The sequence below is a fragment of the Seriola dumerili genome, unplaced genomic scaffold, assembly GCF_002260705.1.
Source record: "Seriola dumerili isolate Sdu_G_001 unplaced genomic scaffold, Sdu_1.0 BDQW01000191.1, whole genome shotgun sequence".
NCBI lineage: Eukaryota > Metazoa > Chordata > Actinopteri > Carangiformes > Carangidae > Seriola > Seriola dumerili.
The window spans coordinates 9718855-9739981 of NW_019174446.1; the positions used below are offsets into that span (position 1 = coordinate 9718855).

Below are 21127 nucleotides of genomic sequence, written 5' to 3' on the forward strand. Positions count from 1 at the left end.
CGTTAAGCAGGTCTGTAGATCAAAACATTCTCAAAGATCATTTGTGTGATTCTGTCTCAATCTCTGTTTCAAATAATTGTCATTTGAATGCAGTGAAGAACAAGGCAGGTGGAATAATGCAGCTGGTCTTCAGCCAGTACATACTGTATTACACAGTCCGTGTGTGGAGCTTACATTCATCAGCACAGGCCTCCACCTTGTGGACTTCAGCACCGCACCTGCATTGTATTGTATGTTGGAAATGTAAAAAGGCACTAATTTGTCCAATTTAACTTAATTAAGGACAATAGGAGACTGAAAAGGCCAAGATTAGTTTGATAATTAAGGTTGATTACACATGTGATATTGTTATGACAACTTATTTTATTATCAACATGTAGCATATTTTACAGACAAAAATAGGAATTGAAATAACAAAGATAAAGTTTGGTTTTAGAGGCAAAAACTTTTAAACATTTGAATTTTAACTGGTTATTTGCAATAACCCTTTAAGATAAATACCAACAATGCTAACAACATTTTTAAGGACAATTATGAGTAAGATAATTTTGACAATTGCAAAAGTCAGACTGGAAATAAACGTAACCACATTAATTTCAAATGTAAATTCATCACTTGACGGTGGACATGTTCACGTAGCCACAGGCCTTCTGGAGTTGAAGGCCTTGATCCCATTTTGCATGGAAGATCGAGCATATTTAGTCAGGAGGGCTCCAATGGTCTGTTTCTCTCCACACAGGTCTCTGGACGAGGAGAAGAGGGAGGAAGTGAAACATTACACATTATAATGACCCAGGTCACTTAATGTGGTAATCCACGTGTTATTTTGCTTTGAAAAGATTATGAACATTCGTTGGATGGATAACACTAACTGTATGTATGGCGCAATGTCTTCTTCTGTCCATTTCTCTCTGAGTGTGAAGAGGTGGTTGAAGCGCTCCAGCGTGTCCTCTGGGAGATCCTCCACCCGCAGCAGGCAGATGGTCTCTGGATGGGACATGCGGTCCACCAGGGCAACACTCTGAAAGATTTACAATGCCATCAGCACTGTAGTCAGTCTCTCAAGACGGTCAGTCAGTAGGAATGACTACAGAGAAAGAGCTACAGCAGGTCACTCCTTTGTCACAACATCATAATGAGCAAACGCTAGCTTTAGAACAACTATGCTCCATCCTGGCTCAGTCTGTGTAGGAGGCATTTGGAAACTAAATTCTAAACTAAATAAAATGCAAACTGGCTTGAAAGAGGAAAGAAGAGTCTGGTGATGTTAATTGATTCCTGACTCCTAGAGTTGTAATGGCTTTATATGAATTCTTAAGTCAATTTATTTTACCCCTATAAAAACGCAGTGACAGACGGTGCCCCTTTTTCATACTCAGAGATAGTATGAAGCTGCATTTCTATGGGGAAGATGTGCTGCAGAGAGAAAGTCTCAATTCTGCAGTTGAAGCAATTCTTACATTTTGTTTGGTGTTGAAACTTCTTCTATTTTAAAAATTCTGAGCATTGTACTAAAAAAATGTAGAAAAAAAATGTAAATACTGTAGAAAACTTGTATCCAAAATGCACAACGTTATACTCCAACACAAAGAAAAACGGAAACCCACCATCCCCCTCTTTTACTCGGATTGCAATATACAGTATAAGAGAGGTACAGGCTAACCTTTAGCTGGTCCAGTCTTGTGCTCATGCCATCTGGGACACTCTGCTGCCAGACCTCCTGAAACTCCCTCAGGTTGAACTTGACAGCGTTCTGCAGCAGCATTAGTGCTATGCCCCGACAGACTTTATCCTCGTGCAGTGCATAAAACACTTCATCTGCATAGACGAAGGAGGACACAGGACTTTTAGTACTGCGGGGGTTGAGTTACAGATTGGGTAAGATTCTCCTACCAATTTAATTGAATCTTCATATATTGTTTTTGTTTGTTTGTTTGTTTGCTTGTTTTTGTTGTTTTTTTTTTACCATTTTCAGTATAACGTTTCCCATAGCAGTTCAAACAGTGTTCGATCATCTGTCTGTGAATGAGAAAGAGAACAGTATAATTGGAACCTGCCTGATCATCTACCCCATTTTTAAAACTTATAATTGATGCTCAGAAAGTCTGTATAACCTCTTAAGTTATGCTATTTGGGTAGTTTTTGGATTCTTAAGTCACATTCTAAAGATAAGTAAAAATCAACTTAAGTTTTAACTGTCAGCATTTGGCTTTTCCTTTTGTAGATCTCTAAAGGTGAACACGAGGATCCCAGGCGTTAACTTACTTGGGCTCCAGTGGGGCTAACTCTTCCAGACTGGTTTGAAGGGGAACCTTGTCGAAGGACCATGACTCAGAATCCACCAGCTGAGTGACATGACCGAGCAGCTTCATCTCATAGTCGAAGTCCAGCATGCGCCAGTAGCCTGAAAGAAAGAAAGAAAGAAAGATACTCTTTGCAAACATCTGGTAGGTTAAACAATACATACACGTAAAAAGTCACACTTTACCTTCAACCTGACAGGCGTGGATGATATCTAAATGGGTCTTTATCTCCTCTTCACTGGCCTGGATCCTCTCCAGTAGATCCTGCATTGTGTACTGACAACAGAAGAATACAAAGTGAAGCACTTACTGAGAGCTACAATAACATGCAAAAGTAGGAACAGTCATCTGAGCCAATAATACTCAAATTAATAGCCATTTATTTTTATATATATATTCAATATTTTCATATTCAGTGCTACAGGGTATTATGTTTAATGACTTTACTGTGTATTGTGTTTTACCCTATTCTCTGTGTTCTCTTCCTGTCCTCCTAAAGCAGGCCCTTCATAGGGATTCTCCATTAAAAGCTTTGTCAGTTTCTTCAGTTTAGGACGCCGCTTCCTCAGTTCCCAGTAGCTGTTGCAAAATCCCCAGATCTACAACAGAAGTAGGATACTGTTAGTATATGTGGGTCATAAATTCAACCAACCATTATGTGCATATGTCTGTATGGGTGTTACAGTATATCAGCCAGGTACACGTGTGTATGTATGTATCATTTCCGTACCTGAGCATGCACCACTTGAGAGCTCTCCTGGCTGTTAGTAAGTTGGTCTGGTGTTCTGCATCCTGGTACAAAGAGCAGCAGGTTGGAGGTGTCGGCTATTTTAAGATCATAGGTCTTGTCACCACTACAGAGCACCGCATGCTCATCTTTATCCCCCCGAATCACTAGACTGGAAAAGGAGAAAATTATAATTGTTAGTTATTTATTTATCAGAAATTTACATTTGTATTTACGTCGATCCTGCTCATGCAACTTGTGCTATTGTAAATCAGTTTTAATTGTCTTCATCCTCGTTTTTCAATTGTTAAACAAGAAAAATATGGACAAGAGTTTACAGATTATGTGCCCATATCAGGTTTTAAAATAATGAACAGTAGTGCCAAAACGGAGTTGATTAATTGATTACACAAAATAAACAACAATCTAAAAATATTTGTTTCAACCATTTCAGTAAAAAAACAAAAAGAATAACTGGTTCATCTCAAATTAGTACAATTATTGTTTTTCTTTGTTTTATATCATTGTAACTTAAATAACCGTTGTCAGATAAAACAAGCATTCTGGGGCACTTGAGAAGATATATTATATCTTTTTTGACATTTAAATCATTCAACAATTACATCAGTAACTTAACCAATCCTGAAACTAATCAGACCTTAAGAAGAGAATAAAACATTGAATGCACATTATCTCACCTATCACCAGCTTCTATGTGTTTGCACAGTGTGTCGTCCAGCTCCATCAGGCAGTAGTCTGCAGACGAAACATTTTCCCCAAAAGTCAGACAGTGGATTGTTGTCTGTAGATCCTCTTCTTTCAGTTTGGCGATCTGCAGCGTGGCCTGCACCTCCTCTAAAGTTCTCATGTTTAGCTATGACGGCAGGTTCAATCGATAATTTTGACGAATAAAACCGTTTGACTGGCGAGACAAACTGCCAGAAACTACCTGTTTTATAATAACGTATTAAAGAAGTGGAAACTAATGTTTTTTTCTTTCGCTACACTCGTTGACTGTCAAATTTCCCCGCTCTCTTTCTATTATGGAAAGGAAGTGAATTACGTAGAGGTGCGACGTCAAAATAGGACCGGGTAGAAACTACTGTTTGACAGACTCTTAAATGAATGCTAAAACAATTAGAATCGTATATTTATTTAAAGATTGTTGTTAAGATTTCCTTACAAGTCACACGAGCGCACCCGTGATGTGCCAGTATATTTTGCCACATGAGCTAGATATCGATAAAGTTGTAACATAGGATCAGCGAGGTATCAAATCTTGTTTCAACCGGGTAAAGTTACCGGACGGACCGCTACTCACGTTGAGGGTCAAATGTTTTGAGGATGTGCTAGTGGTGTCGTCGAAATGTCAAGTTTCTCCAGATCTGCCCAGGTGATTTTACACATTATACAATGCATTATCTTGTTTTCAACTCACAATTTGACTGTTAATTGTATTTAATGAAACGCAGGTCGATAGCCTCATTGTTAGCTAGCGTTGCTAACGAGCTAGCCGCGTTGCGTGTGTATGTGTGTGATTATAAATATTGTTGTAAAGGTTTGCTTGTAAACTAATGGACAGTGTTTAACAGTTGGACAAAAAAAAAATACCAACGAAGCGAAGCTCTTGTAGTCTGAGGCTATTCTTCACAAGAAGCGTTATAGTTGTAAGTCCAATATTGGTTCTAGGTAGCAGTATCTAAACATTCACATGGAGTTAAATAATGCCACCTTGAAGCGTTGTTATGGGATATTTTTGGATTACTTCTTTACAACCGAGTTCCTTTATACTCTCAATCTTTTTGGATAAACACACGGGTTTGAAAAGTGTGAGATGTGGACATCGTGGTGCAGTTGCGTGGCTGCTACTATTGTTAAAACTTGAATTGAAGTGACATAGGAATTAATTATTAAAATTGAGCTTTGAGATATACAGTGCTCTGCAAAAGCGTTCGGCTTTAAATATAGAATAAGAGGTACTTTCAAAAATAATCCAGTGAATAGTGTTTATTCATCGGTTAAGTTCATACAAAGTGCAGTAAACGTAGAAAACCTGAATCAAATCAGGATTTGCTCTGACCACTCTGCCTCTAAAACAGGCGCAGTCTCTTAGCTGTACATGCACACAGTTTTTCAAGGCAAGTTGTTCTAAGCATCTTGGAGAACTTGCCACAGTTCATCTGGATTTAGGCTGTCTGTGTCCTCTGTCTCTTCATGTGATCTCAGACTGACTCCATGATGTTGAGATCAGAGCACTGTGGCGGCAATACCATCCACTGCACGACTCTTTGTCTGCTTTGATTCATTTTCATGCTGCAAAATGAATTTGAGACCAATCAGATGCCTTGGTCGAATACTACATTGTACAGTAACATTAACAAATTAGAAATTAATTACATATTTATTTAAAGTACTTTACAATAGATAGTTCACATACCTAGTCTAATGCCAGAGACCTTTTTCACAGCAGACATTTTGACTGGTCACAGTAGAAAATCCACACGTGTTAACTAACAACAGTAACGGTGGCTCTGTTGTATTCAGTGTCACAGTACACCTTGACAGTGAGTCCACGATAAAAAGATCATTTGTGCTTTTCTCGTACCATTAAACCTGTCATGGTCCCATGGACGTCAGTTTATTAATCTCATTCTTTATCCTTTGTGCTTTCAGCAATGGGCAACCTTCGCCCGCTCGTGGTTCTTAATTGATGCCAGGATGCAGCCTCCTGGGAAGATCGCAAGCATGTGTTCTGTGAGGTTACAGGGGAAACACAAACCTATCTACCACGCACTCAGTGAGTAGGAGCTGCATCTGCTCACAATCCCATCCCTGTTTAAAGTTGTTGTGGCATGGACTGGCCACGTGGTGGCAGTAGAGGATAAACTTTTAAAATAATTTTTCTTCCTTCCCACAAATTCTGTAAGAAGTTACACTCCCATGATATGCTTTGTTTTTTTGAAAGATGTGTCTTTCCTGGTTTAGCAAACTAGCTGCTGTTTTTGGTATAATCATTGGCATCATCATTTCTTTTTATAGTTTCTAACAACAGTAACTTCTTGATCATCTTCGCAGGTGACTGTGGTGACCATGTAGTAGTAATAAACACCAAGCACATAGCTTTCTCTGGCAACAAATGGGAACAGAAAGTCTACTCATCACACACAGGGTAAGTGCCCACTTAAATCACATGACACTTTTCTTTTTGCTTTTTTTTTTTAGTTTTTTTGCTCTTCAGGACATTTTGAAACTTGGATACAAAGCATTTCTCCGCAGCCTCTTGTCACAGTCACTAGGAATGAAAGCAGTCCACAAACGCACCACAGCTTTTGTGATGGGGTGGAGTTGTGTTGTATTTATATTCTGGATTTATGAAAATAAACTGGTAAAGTTAAACATTTAAAATCTCTGCATAGTATTAGAGATTGGGTGATGGGGGGTTTTCTCCAAAGTTTTTTTAGTTGAATGTGACACACAGTGAGGCCTGCATTAAATGCTCGAATACCTAAAATACCTAAAATGCATTATCCATTTCCTACAACGATGTATTTCCTTTGTTTAACAGAAAAGGTTGAGATAAAAAACAAAACACCTAATCTATCAATTAATTGTGTTCAGTAGAAGATGTTATTCTTTGTCATGTCTGATATATGCATACTTTGATTTTTATATATATTTAATGGCTCTAAGTGGAATACAAGATGTTAAAGCTTCATGGTCTCAGTTTGTCAAGCACAACAAGGACTGACTTAGCTTCTCTTTTTTCCAAAGGTATCCAGGTAGCTTCAAACAAGTCACAGCCGCCCAGCTGCATCAAAAAGACCCAAAAGCTGTAAGTGTTGTCAGTCAGTATTTTATCTTACTGACAGAAAATATCCTAAAGTCTCAGAAATGCCACTGCCATCATACCTTACACCATGGATTTCTATTATACTGTATGTATGATTTTAATCCACATTCTTGGAGATTAGTATAATGTCTGTCTGCCACATGCTGTTCAGAGTAGGTGTTGGTTTGACATTTATCCCTTCCTTCGTATGTGCTGCTTGTGCACATTAATGTGTGGTGCAGAGTACAGGGATTAAACAGCAGTGGATTTACACTGCTGATGCTGAAACTCAGTATGAATGTCAGTTCAGGGATAATTCCTGGGGTTTGGTTGTGTTGCATATTCACGATTTCAGGGTTACGGACCTTTCATTGTGTTACAGGAGGACCAGAGCCTGGCTTTTTACACTCAAAGATAAAATTACATTTAGAGCTTGATGTGCGGAGAGCAGCAGTCTCAGCTGTGGAGAGCGCCAGACACACTGTCCTGACAGATATCACATACCGCACTGTTAAGCCATCTTAAATCTCAGCAGGGTAAATTCCTTCGCCACAACAGGCCTATGTGGGCACTGCAGTTTATTTTTGAGTTGATTCCACACTCAAAAATACTTGGAAAACCCAAATGTGTAATAATCCGCATCTAAAAATAGTCCCCAACAAATTTACTCTTGTTTGAGTAATGTTTGCTAAAAACTACAGTGCCCAGCTGTTTAGGAAATTACTGAGGCTTTAAGAAATGATGCTGTATATCTGTGAACTCTTTTTTTTAAAAAAGATTTTTAGGAACAAACATGCTTGAGGTTGAATGGTACAGACAGAGCGGGGGAGTCAGAAACTATCGAGAAACAGACTAACACAAGAGAGGGGACAATGATCCTATTAAGTCTTGACATGCATTGTTCTGTGATCTGTTTGAGTGCTATCATATTTGTTTATTGTTACGTCAGATGATTGTCTATTGCTTCACTTTAATGTTTGATTGACCTTTTCCCAGCTGCATCTTCATGGTAAAACATGCATACGTGCTGTTTAGACTAATCAGTGGAACATTTAGCCTAAAAACTGAGCTTTACAGGTCAGTAATTTTGATGGGATTTGATTTGATGTTGCACAATAGCAACAGTGCTAGCCAGAATCATTTAACATGTCAACAGCAGAATGAGAGCTATACAGCATGAGTGTGTAGACTTTTTCCACATGTGGCTTGTGTAGACTAATAAAAACACCGGAAAATTGCTTTTGTCATGTGGGAACGACTTGAAGTAGGTGAATGACCTGTACTGGTTCCTGAACTGTAGTTTACAAAACCAGGAGACATGTCTTCTCTGCTGTTGGCTCTTTGCTGATGCAGGTTTAAGTCCAGCCTCTGACCACAGACGTGTGTCCTGATGGTGGTTTAGTTAAAATGAGGTTCGGCAGCTTGGAGAGAGAAGAAGGAGAAATAGAATTGGACAGATGAATGATTTGTCAGCACTGCCTCTCTCCAATATATCTGTCCAATATCTCAGTCCAGTAACTCTGTCCAAGTTGAATTCACATTTTAGCAACCAGACTCATATTGAGGGACAATTTTTGGGAAGCAAATGTAAGAAAAACATGGAAAAAATTATGTAAGGTTGCTTGTAGATGCTGACTTCTTACGAGAAACAGCAAGTTGACTTTTCAACCTTTTCAATGTGCTTCCTCTCACCAGATTGTGAAGTTGGCAGTTTACGGCATGCTGCCTAAAAATCTACACCGGCGCACCATGATGCAGCGATTACACATCTTTCCTGATGATGTAAGTCCTGTTTCCTGATTCATTTCTCAGAGCTGACAGGTTGACAGATTCTCCCCCTACAACTTCATCATCCAGCCTTATTAAGGACAATCAGAGAGAGGGCACATCATGAGAAGGGCTGACTCAAAAAAAAAAAAAGAGCCAATTTTAATCTTATTTTCCCAACCTTTATCTGGGTCAAGGTTTTATTCATTTCAGCTGCTTCACCTTTACAGTTAATATCAGTTAATTAATATATGTAGTTCAACATGATTGTTTCCTTTAATGTAGTAGAGTATTAGTTCTTTTCTCCATCTGTGTTTTCCTAGCTGGTGTGGCTGTTTGAAGTGCTGGACAATGAGGTGTTTCTCACTGGTTGTGAAGATGCCTCAGAAGCACTTTTCACTTTGTATGACTTAAAGCTACAAGGGGTCAAATGTAGGCCTGTGTAATGCTTATTAGTTCAATTTTCAATAGAAACGGCCCTAGCCAGCCAATCAGACGTAAGTTGAGTCGGACATTTAGATCCCAAGACACAAACAGAAATGAAAGCTTTTGGATTTTCTATATTTCAATTTTCAACACAAATAAAATTAGAACTAAAACTCAAATCTTAATCTTAATTGTACATTGATCTGACCAGCAAAAATTAATAATTATAATACGATTTTTTTTATTTTATTTAATCTATTTTTCTTTTTCTTTTTCTTTTTCTTTTTCTTTTTCTTTTTCTTTTTCTTTTTCTTTTTCTTTTTCTTTTTCCTTTTTCTTTTTCTTCTTTTTCTTTTTCTTTTTCTTTTTCTTACATGAAAAACTGAAATGATAAGAATTACACAGACCAAATGACCGTGTAATGTGAAAGCATTCATTCATAGTGCTCAGTGTTCGGGTTCAGAGCCTTACACTTTTACTGTTTTGGTTCGCTTTCACTGCTCTCACCAACCTTGTTCCCAGATGCAGCAAGCAGCTGTTTTGAGTGAGCTCTGATAAACCAACTGTGCACTACCTTAGCTCAGCACCAAATGGCAGACAGTTAATGACTAGCTGATGAACATAGAGGAGCATTTAGAAGTTAAAGAGCCAGATATTTTTCAGCAGTTGATAAAGACAAAAAAGGAGCTGAGGGAAAGTGAATGAGCTAATGTTGCTCTGTATCTGCTGGGTGTGTAAATAAGCAGGTGTTTGTTGATGTCAGTGTTATGTTTTGGGTTTTCTATACATTGTTCAGCAATGCAGTTCATACCGTTGCTGCCGCGAAGCCTAAAATAATCAATGAATACTGCTTTGATCACATTTTTGAGTAATGTGTTCTCACTCAGTTCTCTGGTGTCAAACTGTCTCCTCTTACTACTTTATTCAATAGAGAAAACATGCATTGCGTCATTGCTACGGTGAATTATGGTCTCTGCAGTTCATAGACAACACCTTTGGCGCTCCCAAGCATTAAATTTTGATTGTTTTAAAATTGCATTGGCGAGAACCGGCAGCGTCACACATCACAGCTTCTGAAATGGATTGAAACAAAAAAAGCACTTGACAGGCTGTTAATTGACCCGGGCGTCGTGCCGAAAAATTAACTTGATGTAAATTTTATCCGTGTGGGAGCACCGTTATTAATTCCATGCGTATGTGACAAGAGTAGAAAGTCAGATCACGGAGTTTGTGGTACATGGGCTGTTTGGTGTCAGGATTTAGAGGTGAGGATACCTGTCTGTTATTTTGTCCTAGGCCTGTCTTGACATTTGAATTGATGTTGTGCAGTGTGCATCCCTAATTATAACCAGATGGACCTCCTGAGCCTCATGAATGTCTGCAGTCCCATCTGCAATTCAGAACAATGCAGATAGTGAGAAGTTGCTAGAGTACTCTTGTTTTTGTTCCCTAGATTTGTCTTTTAGTCAGAACTATTTGCCCGCTCCTTAATGAATCTGTAGGCACACACCCTCCTTTAATGAATATTAATGACAGTGAATGTTTGTCAACCCTGGAGAGTGATGGATTCCCCTTTGAGCCTTTGCGTACAATATCTGAGCTGCTTCTGTGGTGTAAATGGTACCTTCCTTTTTATTCTCACGCTCTTTTTCATGTCATCTCCTTTCAATTCCTTTTCTCATCCTATTTCCTTCCCTTCTCCTCTAATTTTGTGTCCTGCCTAAAACATTCTCCTTTGTCCAACCTGCGCTAGGAGCTGCCAGAGGACATCCAAGCCAACCTGACGGAGGAGCTGCCTCAGCCCCGAGAAATCCCCAGGAAACTCAGCGAGTACACCCAGGAGGAGATAGACGCCTTCCCCCGGCTGTGGACACCGTATGTAGAAACTCACACATACAGACTGTACTCAAACACAGCAATGCCTGAAGAAAGGCACACAATACATACAGTGCAAATGTAGGTGACGCAGCACATAAACGGGAATACAGGAGTTGAATGAAGCACACACAGAAACCTCAGCACACGGCAGATTAACGAGATTAATGACTCACTCTCTTTATTGCTGTCTCCTTTTCAAAGGCATTTTGGAGTGTGTGTGTGTGTGTGTGTGTGTGTGTGTCCATGTGGAGTGTTACACATTCATATAAGGTCTTCTGTGCTATAGGTTTTTTTTTTTTTTTAAATACCAAATGAGTCATAGCATCTGTTGTTTAATTCCTCCCACAAGTAAAAACTCACCATCACTGAACATTATCTCAATTGTAAACTACATTGAATCACTGTTATGGAAACAGACAAAGAATCACTTAGTACATGCAGCAATTATTTAGTGATAATTATCACTGACTACTGCTACTGTAAAAATTGCACTTGTACAGTAGTGTTTTTCTTATTTGTGGTTCAGTTGTCACAAGGTGACATCAAACATAATGTTCCTTGGTAGAAGCTCATAAAATGACCGGAGTGACACAGACAGAGCCAACTCTTTGTGTCTTGTACTAATGAGGAACAGCCAAAAGGGGGTGATGTTGAACTGAGTACAATCTCACAGTGATACTTTGTGTATTCCTGCCAACCTGCCTCTGTGATTCAGTAGTCGTCATCAAGTAGCTTTCAGTGGCATCCTGTGATTGTTTGGGATGTAGTGGCTGGTCATGCAGTTATATCTATATAACTGCATTTATATAGAATTAATAATGCTTTCGAATACTCTACAATAACAGGAGACAATGTGTCTGAGATAGAAATTTTTTTTTTTATTTTGCATTGAGAAGAATTACAGGTTTAAAAATCAACAGTTGATATTGAGGCACCAACAAAGTGGCATTTTCATTTGGCACACTTCTCTTCCTCAGCTGTGCTCATTTGGACTGGTTGTTGGCCACAGAGGAGAATCACAGTAGGTGGCATGTCACTGGTAATTAACCAGTGTGGTACAATCTTTGTGTCAATGAATACGGGGGGTTTGCACTCATGCACTGCTTTGCTCTGCTAAGACTTCATCAGTAGTGCAGAGCGCGTTGTTTTCATCATCTTACTAAGCAACATATGCATGAATAGATCCAATTCGAACGCCTGCCAACCCCCTTTTTTGTGGCCAGTTTGACTCTGACACTCTCCCCTTGTGCAGGAAAAAATAAAATGCAATATTTTTCATTGTAACTAAAAACACATGTGCCTGTGGTGTGAATGATTGTCAGCCAACAAAGAGCTGTCAGTATGTGACATGATACACATGGACAAGGACTGACTGTTGGACAAACAGTCACTTGATTCATGGGAATAGATATCCTAAGGTTAAAAATTCACTTTGGGAATTCAGTTATAGGAACAACTTGCATACAGCTCTACAGTCTAAATATATGACATCTTTATTTAAAGGTTTTTGTGATGTTTTTCTTTTCTGGTTAAATGCCAGACTGTCCTGAAAAGCTTTATAATTTAAGGCCATTGTTCATTTTGCTAGCAGCAAACATCACAGGCCTTTCAGCTGCTACTCTCTAGATGTTGTATTGTTTAACATAAACCTTGTATCTCAAAGATTTCAGTTTTTTCCCTGGCCTAGGTGCTGTGCCAATCCTTTGAATATAAATAGTAAAATGTCACAAACGCATGTGGAGAAAGTCAGCTCCTTTCTACCGCTCCCTGACTGTTTAGACATACAAGGTTTCACTGTGGGCTGTGAGACAGAGCATCTGTTATTTGGCATAATCATATTCATGGCTTTTCTGAGTGGAGTATTTTTCTGGTTGGAGATTAGACTGACATTGTGACCCGTGGTTTGATGCCATGATAAAGTCGTCCTCTTGCATTTCTCCGGGCTCACCTGTAGTACACATCATTCGGACGGGTTAACTGAGACCATTCTTTGCTCCAGCTGTTGAGCGCTAACCTTAGCATCCATCAGTCCATCTTCCAGCTGCTTAACCTGGGCAGGGTCACTCCTCTTCATACACAGGAGCGGTAGCTCAACACATGTCCTGTGCTAGTCTGTCTTTTAACTGATCAGAAGTTGTTGGTGAACTCGTAAAAGTGTTGCCTTGTGGCTCAGTCTAATATACTGTAGTATCATTGTTAACAACCACGCAACTTTTGTTTCTTTACGTTAAGTAAGTCAATAATGTGTCACGTGTGTGCTTTATACACATTGAGTTGGCAGTTTATTAGGTACACATAGTTAAAGCTAAAGCAGTCTGATAACAGTAATTTTATGAGGGTTAATGTTTTGTTCTAGAGAGGTGCTGATTCAACTGTATTGCATTAAGCAAAGAAGTGTTTCTGTGATTGAGCCTGACCTCTTGGATATAAATGGGGTAAATTTATTGCAGGACTGTTGTATTAGTCCCAAATTGTGAAAGAATCAGTTCACCCACATTACCCCCTCTACTCCTAACAGCTCATTTTGGTTTTGATTTGTCCCCAGTACAGTGGAGGTTGATGGAATTCCATCTGCGGTTCCTTGCTGCATGTTAAAAATAACATTTTATAGAAAATCAACAACAGTGGGTTTTTCCAGAAACAGTGTTCTGGTTTCTTTTGGTAATCCAGACTTCAGTGTCAACAGTTTTCATTGGGACTTCTTTGTACTAAAGAAACAGTCCATATTAAAACAGTGTGCTCTTGTGGAGCAACAGGGAGAATAGTTTCTCGGACTAGCCTACTATTGCTATTGAATTCCTCTAAATGTAATGGTTTAGTGCTGTGAGTACCACAAACACAGTTCAATTCATCTCCACTGTATTAGGGTTGAGGCAGGAACCTCGGACTCAAAATTGAGTTGAGTAAAACCGAATCTGCATTTTTAGTTACGACAAGAGGCAATTGAGATAATGTTTTGCTGTAATTTTGGTGGATTAACCCTTTAAACTTAGCACCAGTACTTTATTATGATCCTGATACCATTTTGCTGTGGTAAAACCCTCCACCTGGTACTTCAAACACATTTGAACAAAACAACCCACGTTTGGCATGAATATTTGAAGTGAAATAACTTAAATTGAGTGAAAACACTGAATTTGTACAAAGGGCTCTGATCCAAATACAGTTGTTATTCAGTTACTGTCCTCTGAGCTTGTGTGCTTTGTACAGATGTGTACAAGGCATTTGGCATTGTCAGTGTGTGTGTGTGCACGGTGATAAATGAGCCACTTCTTATTGTTTACTGATCCAATCTCCTCAGACAATCAGTGCGTGTGCTCAGGCCTGTCACTGTGTGGTTGTCAAGGTCAATCCTGGTTTATGTAAGAGACAGGACTTGGCCTAGTTAATATTCCCTCACACTTTCTCATTTATTTTACTGATCAAATATATATATACACTTGTGTGTGTGTCAGGGGAGATGAGGTTGAGGTCATCAAGGGCGATTCAATCGTTACCCTTTATTAAACACATAGTTAATATTCTCTCAAAGCCTTTGGAGCAGAGGCAAAAGATATTATTGGATATGCAATAACCCACACACTACAGACAAGTGCTCAGACATAGAAAAACGACAACATAAATATACTGCTGTAGTTGATAGCAGCGCTATTACACTTTATAATATTTTTTCTACTTTGTATCAAAACCAATACAGCATGCTCAGATATTATCAGTCTGCTGCAATTTCTCCTCGAAATTAAAGGGAAAAAAACACAAAGAGGATGCTGTGTACTGTCTCATTTTGAAAAGAAAAAATGATAAGATCTGTCTGGTTTCTCATCTGTCATTTTCTCTCCATGTTTTTCCTTGTAATCGCTTCTTTTTCCAGACTTTTATGCCTCTCCATACTAATGTGCCGTCCTGTGTTTTCTCCACAGACCTGAAGACTACAAGATGAAATGAATTCAAGGCTCTTTGACGTGAGGTGATTTTCACATTAATGCTACACTGAAGGCAACATTTTCCTCTATTTTATTTGTAGTTGTGATGCGTGACAAAAAAGTATTGTAAAAGTCAAAGGCCAGAGAGGTTTTATGCGATTCAAAAACACGCAAAAGCTGATTTTCTCTGTTCAGATGAAATATTACACAAAGCCAGATTTTGTGCTTCTGTGTAAATCCAGGAAACAGCACTGGCATCAAAGCTTGACTGGACTGGGCCTATGTCTTAAGATTTCGTTTTGGCCTTGACACAACCACAGCAAACCTGAATAATCCAGGACCAGTTTAAGATTTCCCTGTGTGGCTCAGATGAATTGTAAAATAGGAGCTAACAAACAATTGAATGAACCTGTTCTTGTCAAGTGGTTTTTACATAAATGTTGTAAAATCTGTTAAAGTTAAATAAATGACCTAAAACACAATGTTGTAGTTCATTACAGATTTATTGGTTATAAAAGCAAACAAAATAGAAAATAAATAAGTTCATATTGTACTAAGGGGCATGGTGGTGAGACACATTCCTTATTAAAACTGTTCAAGTTCGACAGTTTAAATCTCAAATGGACCAGGGCCGGCTCACAGCTAAACTTTGTTACTTTAGTGCTTGTTTTTTCAGACTGCAGTGCAGGAGGGGCAAAGTTTACACTCGTGCTTCAGTCCTTACTGGTTTCATCGAGAGGCAGCAGACTGTTTGGAATAATAACTAGCTCCAGGTCTCCTTCCACCGCGAGGTCAGAGGTCAACCAGTGAGAAAACAGTCTCCACAGTGAGCAGGCCCGACTTTGCATAAGAACAATAAACAAAACAAACTGGGGCAGCAACACAAGACACAAACGACACAGATTTGTCCTTTAAATTCACCACAAGTCTGAGTATTACAACCCAGAACAGACCTGCTCTGTGTTTGTAGTAAAAGAATTAAATATGGCAGGACAAAATGAAATGGTGGCCAGATTTCCTCTGAATGAAAATGATAATTTAAAAGATGAATTTGATTTGTGTTCCACAGTGTTAAGGGAAGGCATTAAACTTGACAGAAATTTGATGCATCTGCTTCTACATTTCATTTTGGGGGATTAACTCCCATAATAGCTCAGCCAAGAATACCAGTAAAGAGAAGCAAACTCAACACAATACTGTACGGAGAAATAACTTCAAAAACATTTCAATAATCCTTTACACACTAAAATAAGCTGGGGGGAGGGGGGTGATTCATCATTATAAAAAGCCTGTACAAATGTTGCCAGCTCATCGTCCTCAATGATTTGAATTGTAAAATAATCTAGCTAGTTACATAAAACCAAAACAAGATGCACGTATCCAGTTACACACTCACTGGTTGGCTCAAAGGAGACATGCAGCTTCACACAAAAAGAAGGGTTTAGTCCCGAAATCAGCTGTGAGATGGAAAGAAACAGGTCTTACCTTTACATTACCACTGGACGATGCTAACATAGATCAGGCACTTTTCGGACCCCCCTTTTACAGAGATATCGTACAAGAGTCCACAGAGCTATTTACACTGTTTCACCTGGTGGGGAAACTCACAGGAGACACAGGGAGCGGGGGGTTCTCACCACAGTTTCAGATGGTGTGGGTGGAGGGGGCGATGTGTACGTGCATGTCAGTGTCTGATCTGTTTCCATGTGTGATTATCAGTGTGTGTGTAGTGGCGTGCAGGGCTCAAGCACTTTAGGTGAGTCCATCCTTCCTCTAAAGTCCTCCCTCCTCACTCTCCTCCATGACAACAACATCACGTGAAAACCTCCTGGCGACGCCCGGCGACCTCAGCTCCACGTCCTCAGACTGGGTAGGGCTCGAGCGGTAACCATGGCGACTGTGGGCCAATTGGGAGGGCTGTTGGGGGTAGTACTGAGGGGGGTAACCACGATGGTAATAGGGGTCCTGCTCTTCCTCCTCCTCGTCTTCTCCTCCTTGGTCATTGTTGTAAGCCACTGCAGCGGGGTTGTACAGCTGGTTGTAGGGGGGGTTGTAGGGCTGGTACCCGCCATGAGGCAGGGGTTGGACTGGGGTGGTGGGGATATTTGGGGTCAGTTTGAGCATATGTTTCTGGATCACCACATAAAACCAACACTACAGGTGAGCATGGAGCGAGGTTAAGGCTGGCTTTGTGTAAATGAGCAGAAGCACAGCAGGAATGCAAAGCATGCACAGGTTGAAATTTAAACTATACAGCAAGTTTAAATGATTTTAAGCAGCTAAAGTTTCTTATCCTATATTACTGACACTGAAATGAGCTCCTTGGGACTGTGCATAAGCTGATTTGTGACCAAAAGACTGAGTTAGTTAACGAGGAAGTTGGTTTATGTCTGCAACATATTGTCCAGATCTGATTTTTCCAGAAATTAAAACATAACATCTGGACCACATTAGAGGTAAAACTTTTTCTGCCCAGTTTACTCTATGTGAGATGTACAGATAGAAGGGGGTTGGTTAGTAATTAATGCAGCCAATCAGCATCAAAGCAATTCATCAGTATTTAGCTGAGATTAGCTTTGAAGAGATTTGAGCTTGAAGCGGGGTGAAGAGGAGGCTGCTGCAGCAAAGCATTGTGTGTGTGAGTATTTGTTGACAGATGGCACTGTGATCAGTGGTGGTGATCATCACAGCAGCGTTGTGTGGTTTTGTTTGGTCTTGTGGGAAGGTAAGCTCTTTTGTCTCTGAGACAGTGAAATGATGAAACACATCTTAACAGTTCCCTCAACAAATTCAGCTCATAGAAATTTATCAAGTTTCTCTTCAGAATAAACAGTCATGTGCATTAATACTGAAAATCTTTTGTAAGTAATGTTTCTTAGAACTTGCACATGAGCCAAATTAGTTCTTAAAGTTGCTTAAAATCAATTTCTATATTAAGGAAGCCAACTCACTTTTTTATATGTTTCAACTTAAAAAGAAAAAAATATCTCCAGAAAACCAAAATTTAAAAAACGATTCTGCAGGGATTATTAGTTAAACACTGGGGCATGGGGGAATTATCCATCTCAGGAAATATGGAGGCCTTGAGGGACACATTGAATTTATCAGTTTCCTCAGTTTCTAGTATAATGTACAGGGCACAGAGTGAGTGATGGAAGGAGGTGAGCACAGGAGGAGGAAAAGGAGGAGGAGGAGGACGGTTGGAGAATGCTCCTCAGTAATCATTCCCATAGTCCTGTTGAACTTTAGCCAGGAAGATGGGGAAACAGAGGGAGGGGAACAAAGGGAGGGTGGAAAAAAGTCAGAATATGTTACACCTCATATCAGGAGGAAAACCCAACGACACCGAAGAGTTAAACCTCTCAAACCGCACTGTCAGACACTTTTGGAGGTAGATTTGTTTAAATATTATTTGTGTGAACACACTGACAATCCATGTGTAAATGTGTAATCTGTAAATCTAAAACACCTCCCACAAACACTTTTGCAAATTTATAAACATATCTTGCTGGTCCGGGGTTTGAACTCAGAGCCTTCACACTATGGGACAACAGTTCTAACCTCAGCACCACCATGCCACCCCATAAAAAAGACATAGTATAGTAACACATAAAAAGTCAAAATATAGTAAGGCATAAAAACGTCATAAAAATGTCATTGTAGTGTAAGGCATTAGAAGTCATAAAAACGTCATAGGTATGTTAAAGCATAAAAAGTAATAAAAAAATCAAAGTATAATAAGTGATTAAAAAGGCATGAACACATCATAATATAGCAAGGTATAGTGAGGCATAAAATGTCATAAAAATGTCACTATTGTAATGTATAAAATGTCATAAAAACGTCATAGTATAGTATGTCATGAAATGTAATAAAATCATCATATTATAGTATGGTATAAAATGTCATACTATGGTAAGGTATCAAACATAGTATAGTAAGGCATAAAATGTCATAAAAACTTAATAGTACAGTAAGGTATAAAGTGTCATAAAAACACCATAGTATAGTAAGGTATAAAATATCATAAAAATGTCCCAAAAATGTCATAGTATAGTAAGGTATAAAATGTCATTGTATAGTAAGGCATAAAAAAGTCATAGTATAGTAAGGCATAAAAATGTCATAGTATAGTAGGGCATAAAAATGTCCCAAAAATGTCATAGTATAGTAAGGTATAAAATGTCATTGTATAGTAAGGCATAAAAAAGTCATAGTATAGTAAGGTATCAAATGTCATTGTATAGTAAGGCATAAAATGTCAGAAAAATGTCATAGTATTGTAGGGCATAAAAATGTCCCAAAAATGTCATAGTATTGTAGGGCATAAAAATGTCCCAAAAATGTCATAGTATTGTAGGGCATAAAAATGTCCCAAAAATGTCATAGTATTGTAGGGCATAAAAATGTCCCAAAAATGTCATAGTATTGTAGGGCATAAAAATGTCCCAAAAATGTCATAGTATTGTAGGGCATAAAAATGTCCCAAAAATGTCATAGTATTGTAGGGCATAAAAATGTCCCAAAAATGTCATAGTATTGTAGGGCATAAAAATGTCCCAAAAATGTCATAGTATTGTAGGGCATAAAAATGTCCCAAAAATGTCATAGTATTGTAGGGCATAAAAATGTCCCAAAAATGTCATAGTATTGTAGGGCATAAAAATGTCCCAAAAATGTCATAGTATTGTAGGGCATAAAAATGTCCCAAAAATGTCATAGTATAGTAAGGTATAAAATGTCATTAAAATGTAATAGTATAGTAAGGCATAAAAACGTCTTAAAAACATCAAAGTATATTAAGGCATAAAATGTCAGAAAAATGTCATAGTATAGTAAGGTATAAAACGTCTTAAAAACGTCATAGTATAGTAGGGCATAAAAATGTCACAAAAATGTCATAGTATAATAAGGTATAAAATGTCATAGTATAGTAAGGCAAAAATAAAAGTAATCGTATAGTAAGGTATAAAATGTCGTAAAATGGTATGGTAAGGCATCAAACATCACAGTATAGTAAGGCATACAAATATCATAAAAACACTATAGTATAGTAATGTATAAAAATGTCAATAATGTCATAGTTTAGTAAGGCATGAAATGTCATGAAAACGTCATAGTATAGTAAGGTATAAAAACGTAATAAAAATGTCATAAAATGTCATATATGTAATAGTACAGTAAGGTATAAAGTGTCATAATATAATGAGGCATAAAAACACCATACTAAAGTATGAAAAAAGTCATAGTATAGTAAGGCATAAAAATGTCATAAAAACATCATAGTATATTAAGGCATAAAATGTCAGAAATATGTCATAGTATAGTAAGGTATAAAATGTCATTGTATAGTAAGGCATAAAAAAGTCATAGTATAGTAAGGCATAAAAAGATAATTAAAAGCATCATATTATATTAAGGCATAAAATGTCAAAAAAATGTAATGGTATAAAGTGCCATAGTATAGTAAGGCATAAAATGTCTTGAAAACATCATAGTATAGTAGGGCATAAAAATGTCACAAAAATGTCATAGTATAGTAAGATATAAAATGTCATAAAAACATCATAGTATAGTAAGGCATAAAAAAGTCACAGTACAGAAAGGCATAAAAATGTCATAGTATAGTAGGGCATAAAAATGTCCCAAAAATGTCATAGTATAGTAAGGTATAAAATGTCATTGTATAGTAAGGCATAAAAAAGTCATAGTATAGTAAGGCATAAAAATGTCATAGTATAGTAAGGCATAAAAAGATAATTAAAATCATCATATTATATTAAGGCATAAAATGTCAAAAAAACGTAATGGCATAAAGTGCCATAGTATAGTAAGGCATAAAATGTCTTGAAAACATCATAGTATAGTAGGGCATAAAAATGTCACAAAAATGTCATAGTATAGTAAGGTATAAAATGTCATAAAAATGTCATACCATGGTAAGGTATCAAACGTCATAGTATAGTAGGGCATAAAAATGTCACAAAAATGTCATAGTATAGTAAGATATAAAATGTCATAAAAACATCATAGTATAGTAAGGCATAAAAAAGTCACAGTACAGAAAGGCATAAAAATGTCATAGTATAGTAGGGCATAAAAATGTCCCAAAAATGTCATAGTATAGTAAGGTATAAAATGTCATTGTATAGTAAGGCATAAAAAAAGTCATAGTATAGAAAGGCATAAAAACGTCTTAAAAACATCATAGTATATTAAGGCATAAAATGTCAGAAAAATGTCATAGTATAATAAGGTATAAAAATGTCTTAAA

General features: G+C 37.9%; 3 protein-coding genes across 4 annotated transcripts in view; 1 reads left to right on the forward strand and 2 right to left on the reverse strand.

Annotated features, from left to right (window-relative positions):
* Window positions 1-420: 420 nt before the first annotated feature.
* Window positions 421-4052, reverse strand: dscc1 (DNA replication and sister chromatid cohesion 1). The gene is made up of 9 exons (XM_022753261.1): window positions 3729-4052; window positions 3034-3202; window positions 2768-2902; window positions 2489-2579; window positions 2266-2404; window positions 1967-2019; window positions 1664-1818; window positions 873-1021; window positions 421-743 (listed from the first exon to the last, which is right to left on the reverse strand). Exons 1-9 carry the CDS (start codon window positions 3896-3898, stop codon window positions 632-634), a joined length of 1173 nt encoding a protein of 390 aa, XP_022608982.1. The 5' UTR covers window positions 3899-4052; the 3' UTR covers window positions 421-631.
* A 282-nt stretch (window positions 4053-4334) lies between these two features.
* On the forward strand, window positions 4335-15335 carry mrpl13 (mitochondrial ribosomal protein L13). 2 transcript variants are annotated; one of them, XM_022753262.1, is made up of 7 exons: window positions 4335-4423; window positions 5704-5827; window positions 6106-6199; window positions 6802-6862; window positions 8555-8641; window positions 10806-10927; window positions 14851-15335. In XM_022753262.1, exons 1-7 carry the CDS (start codon window positions 4397-4399, stop codon window positions 14873-14875), a joined length of 540 nt encoding a protein of 179 aa, XP_022608983.1. In that variant the 5' UTR covers window positions 4335-4396; the 3' UTR covers window positions 14876-15335. The 2 variants fall into 2 exon arrangements, with proteins under 2 accessions (XP_022608983.1, XP_022608984.1); XM_022753263.1 differs by lacking the exon at window positions 8555-8641.
* Window positions 15336-18014: 2679 nt separating this feature from the next.
* Window positions 18015-21127, reverse strand: part of col14a1 (collagen type XIV alpha 1 chain) — a 147919-nt gene continuing 144806 nt past the window's right edge. The window contains exon 47 of the mRNA XM_022753606.1: window positions 18015-18096. Coding sequence (XP_022609327.1) covers window positions 18068-18096 — 29 coding nt within the window. The 3' untranslated portion in view covers window positions 18015-18067. The remainder of the gene's footprint in view (window positions 18097-21127) is intronic.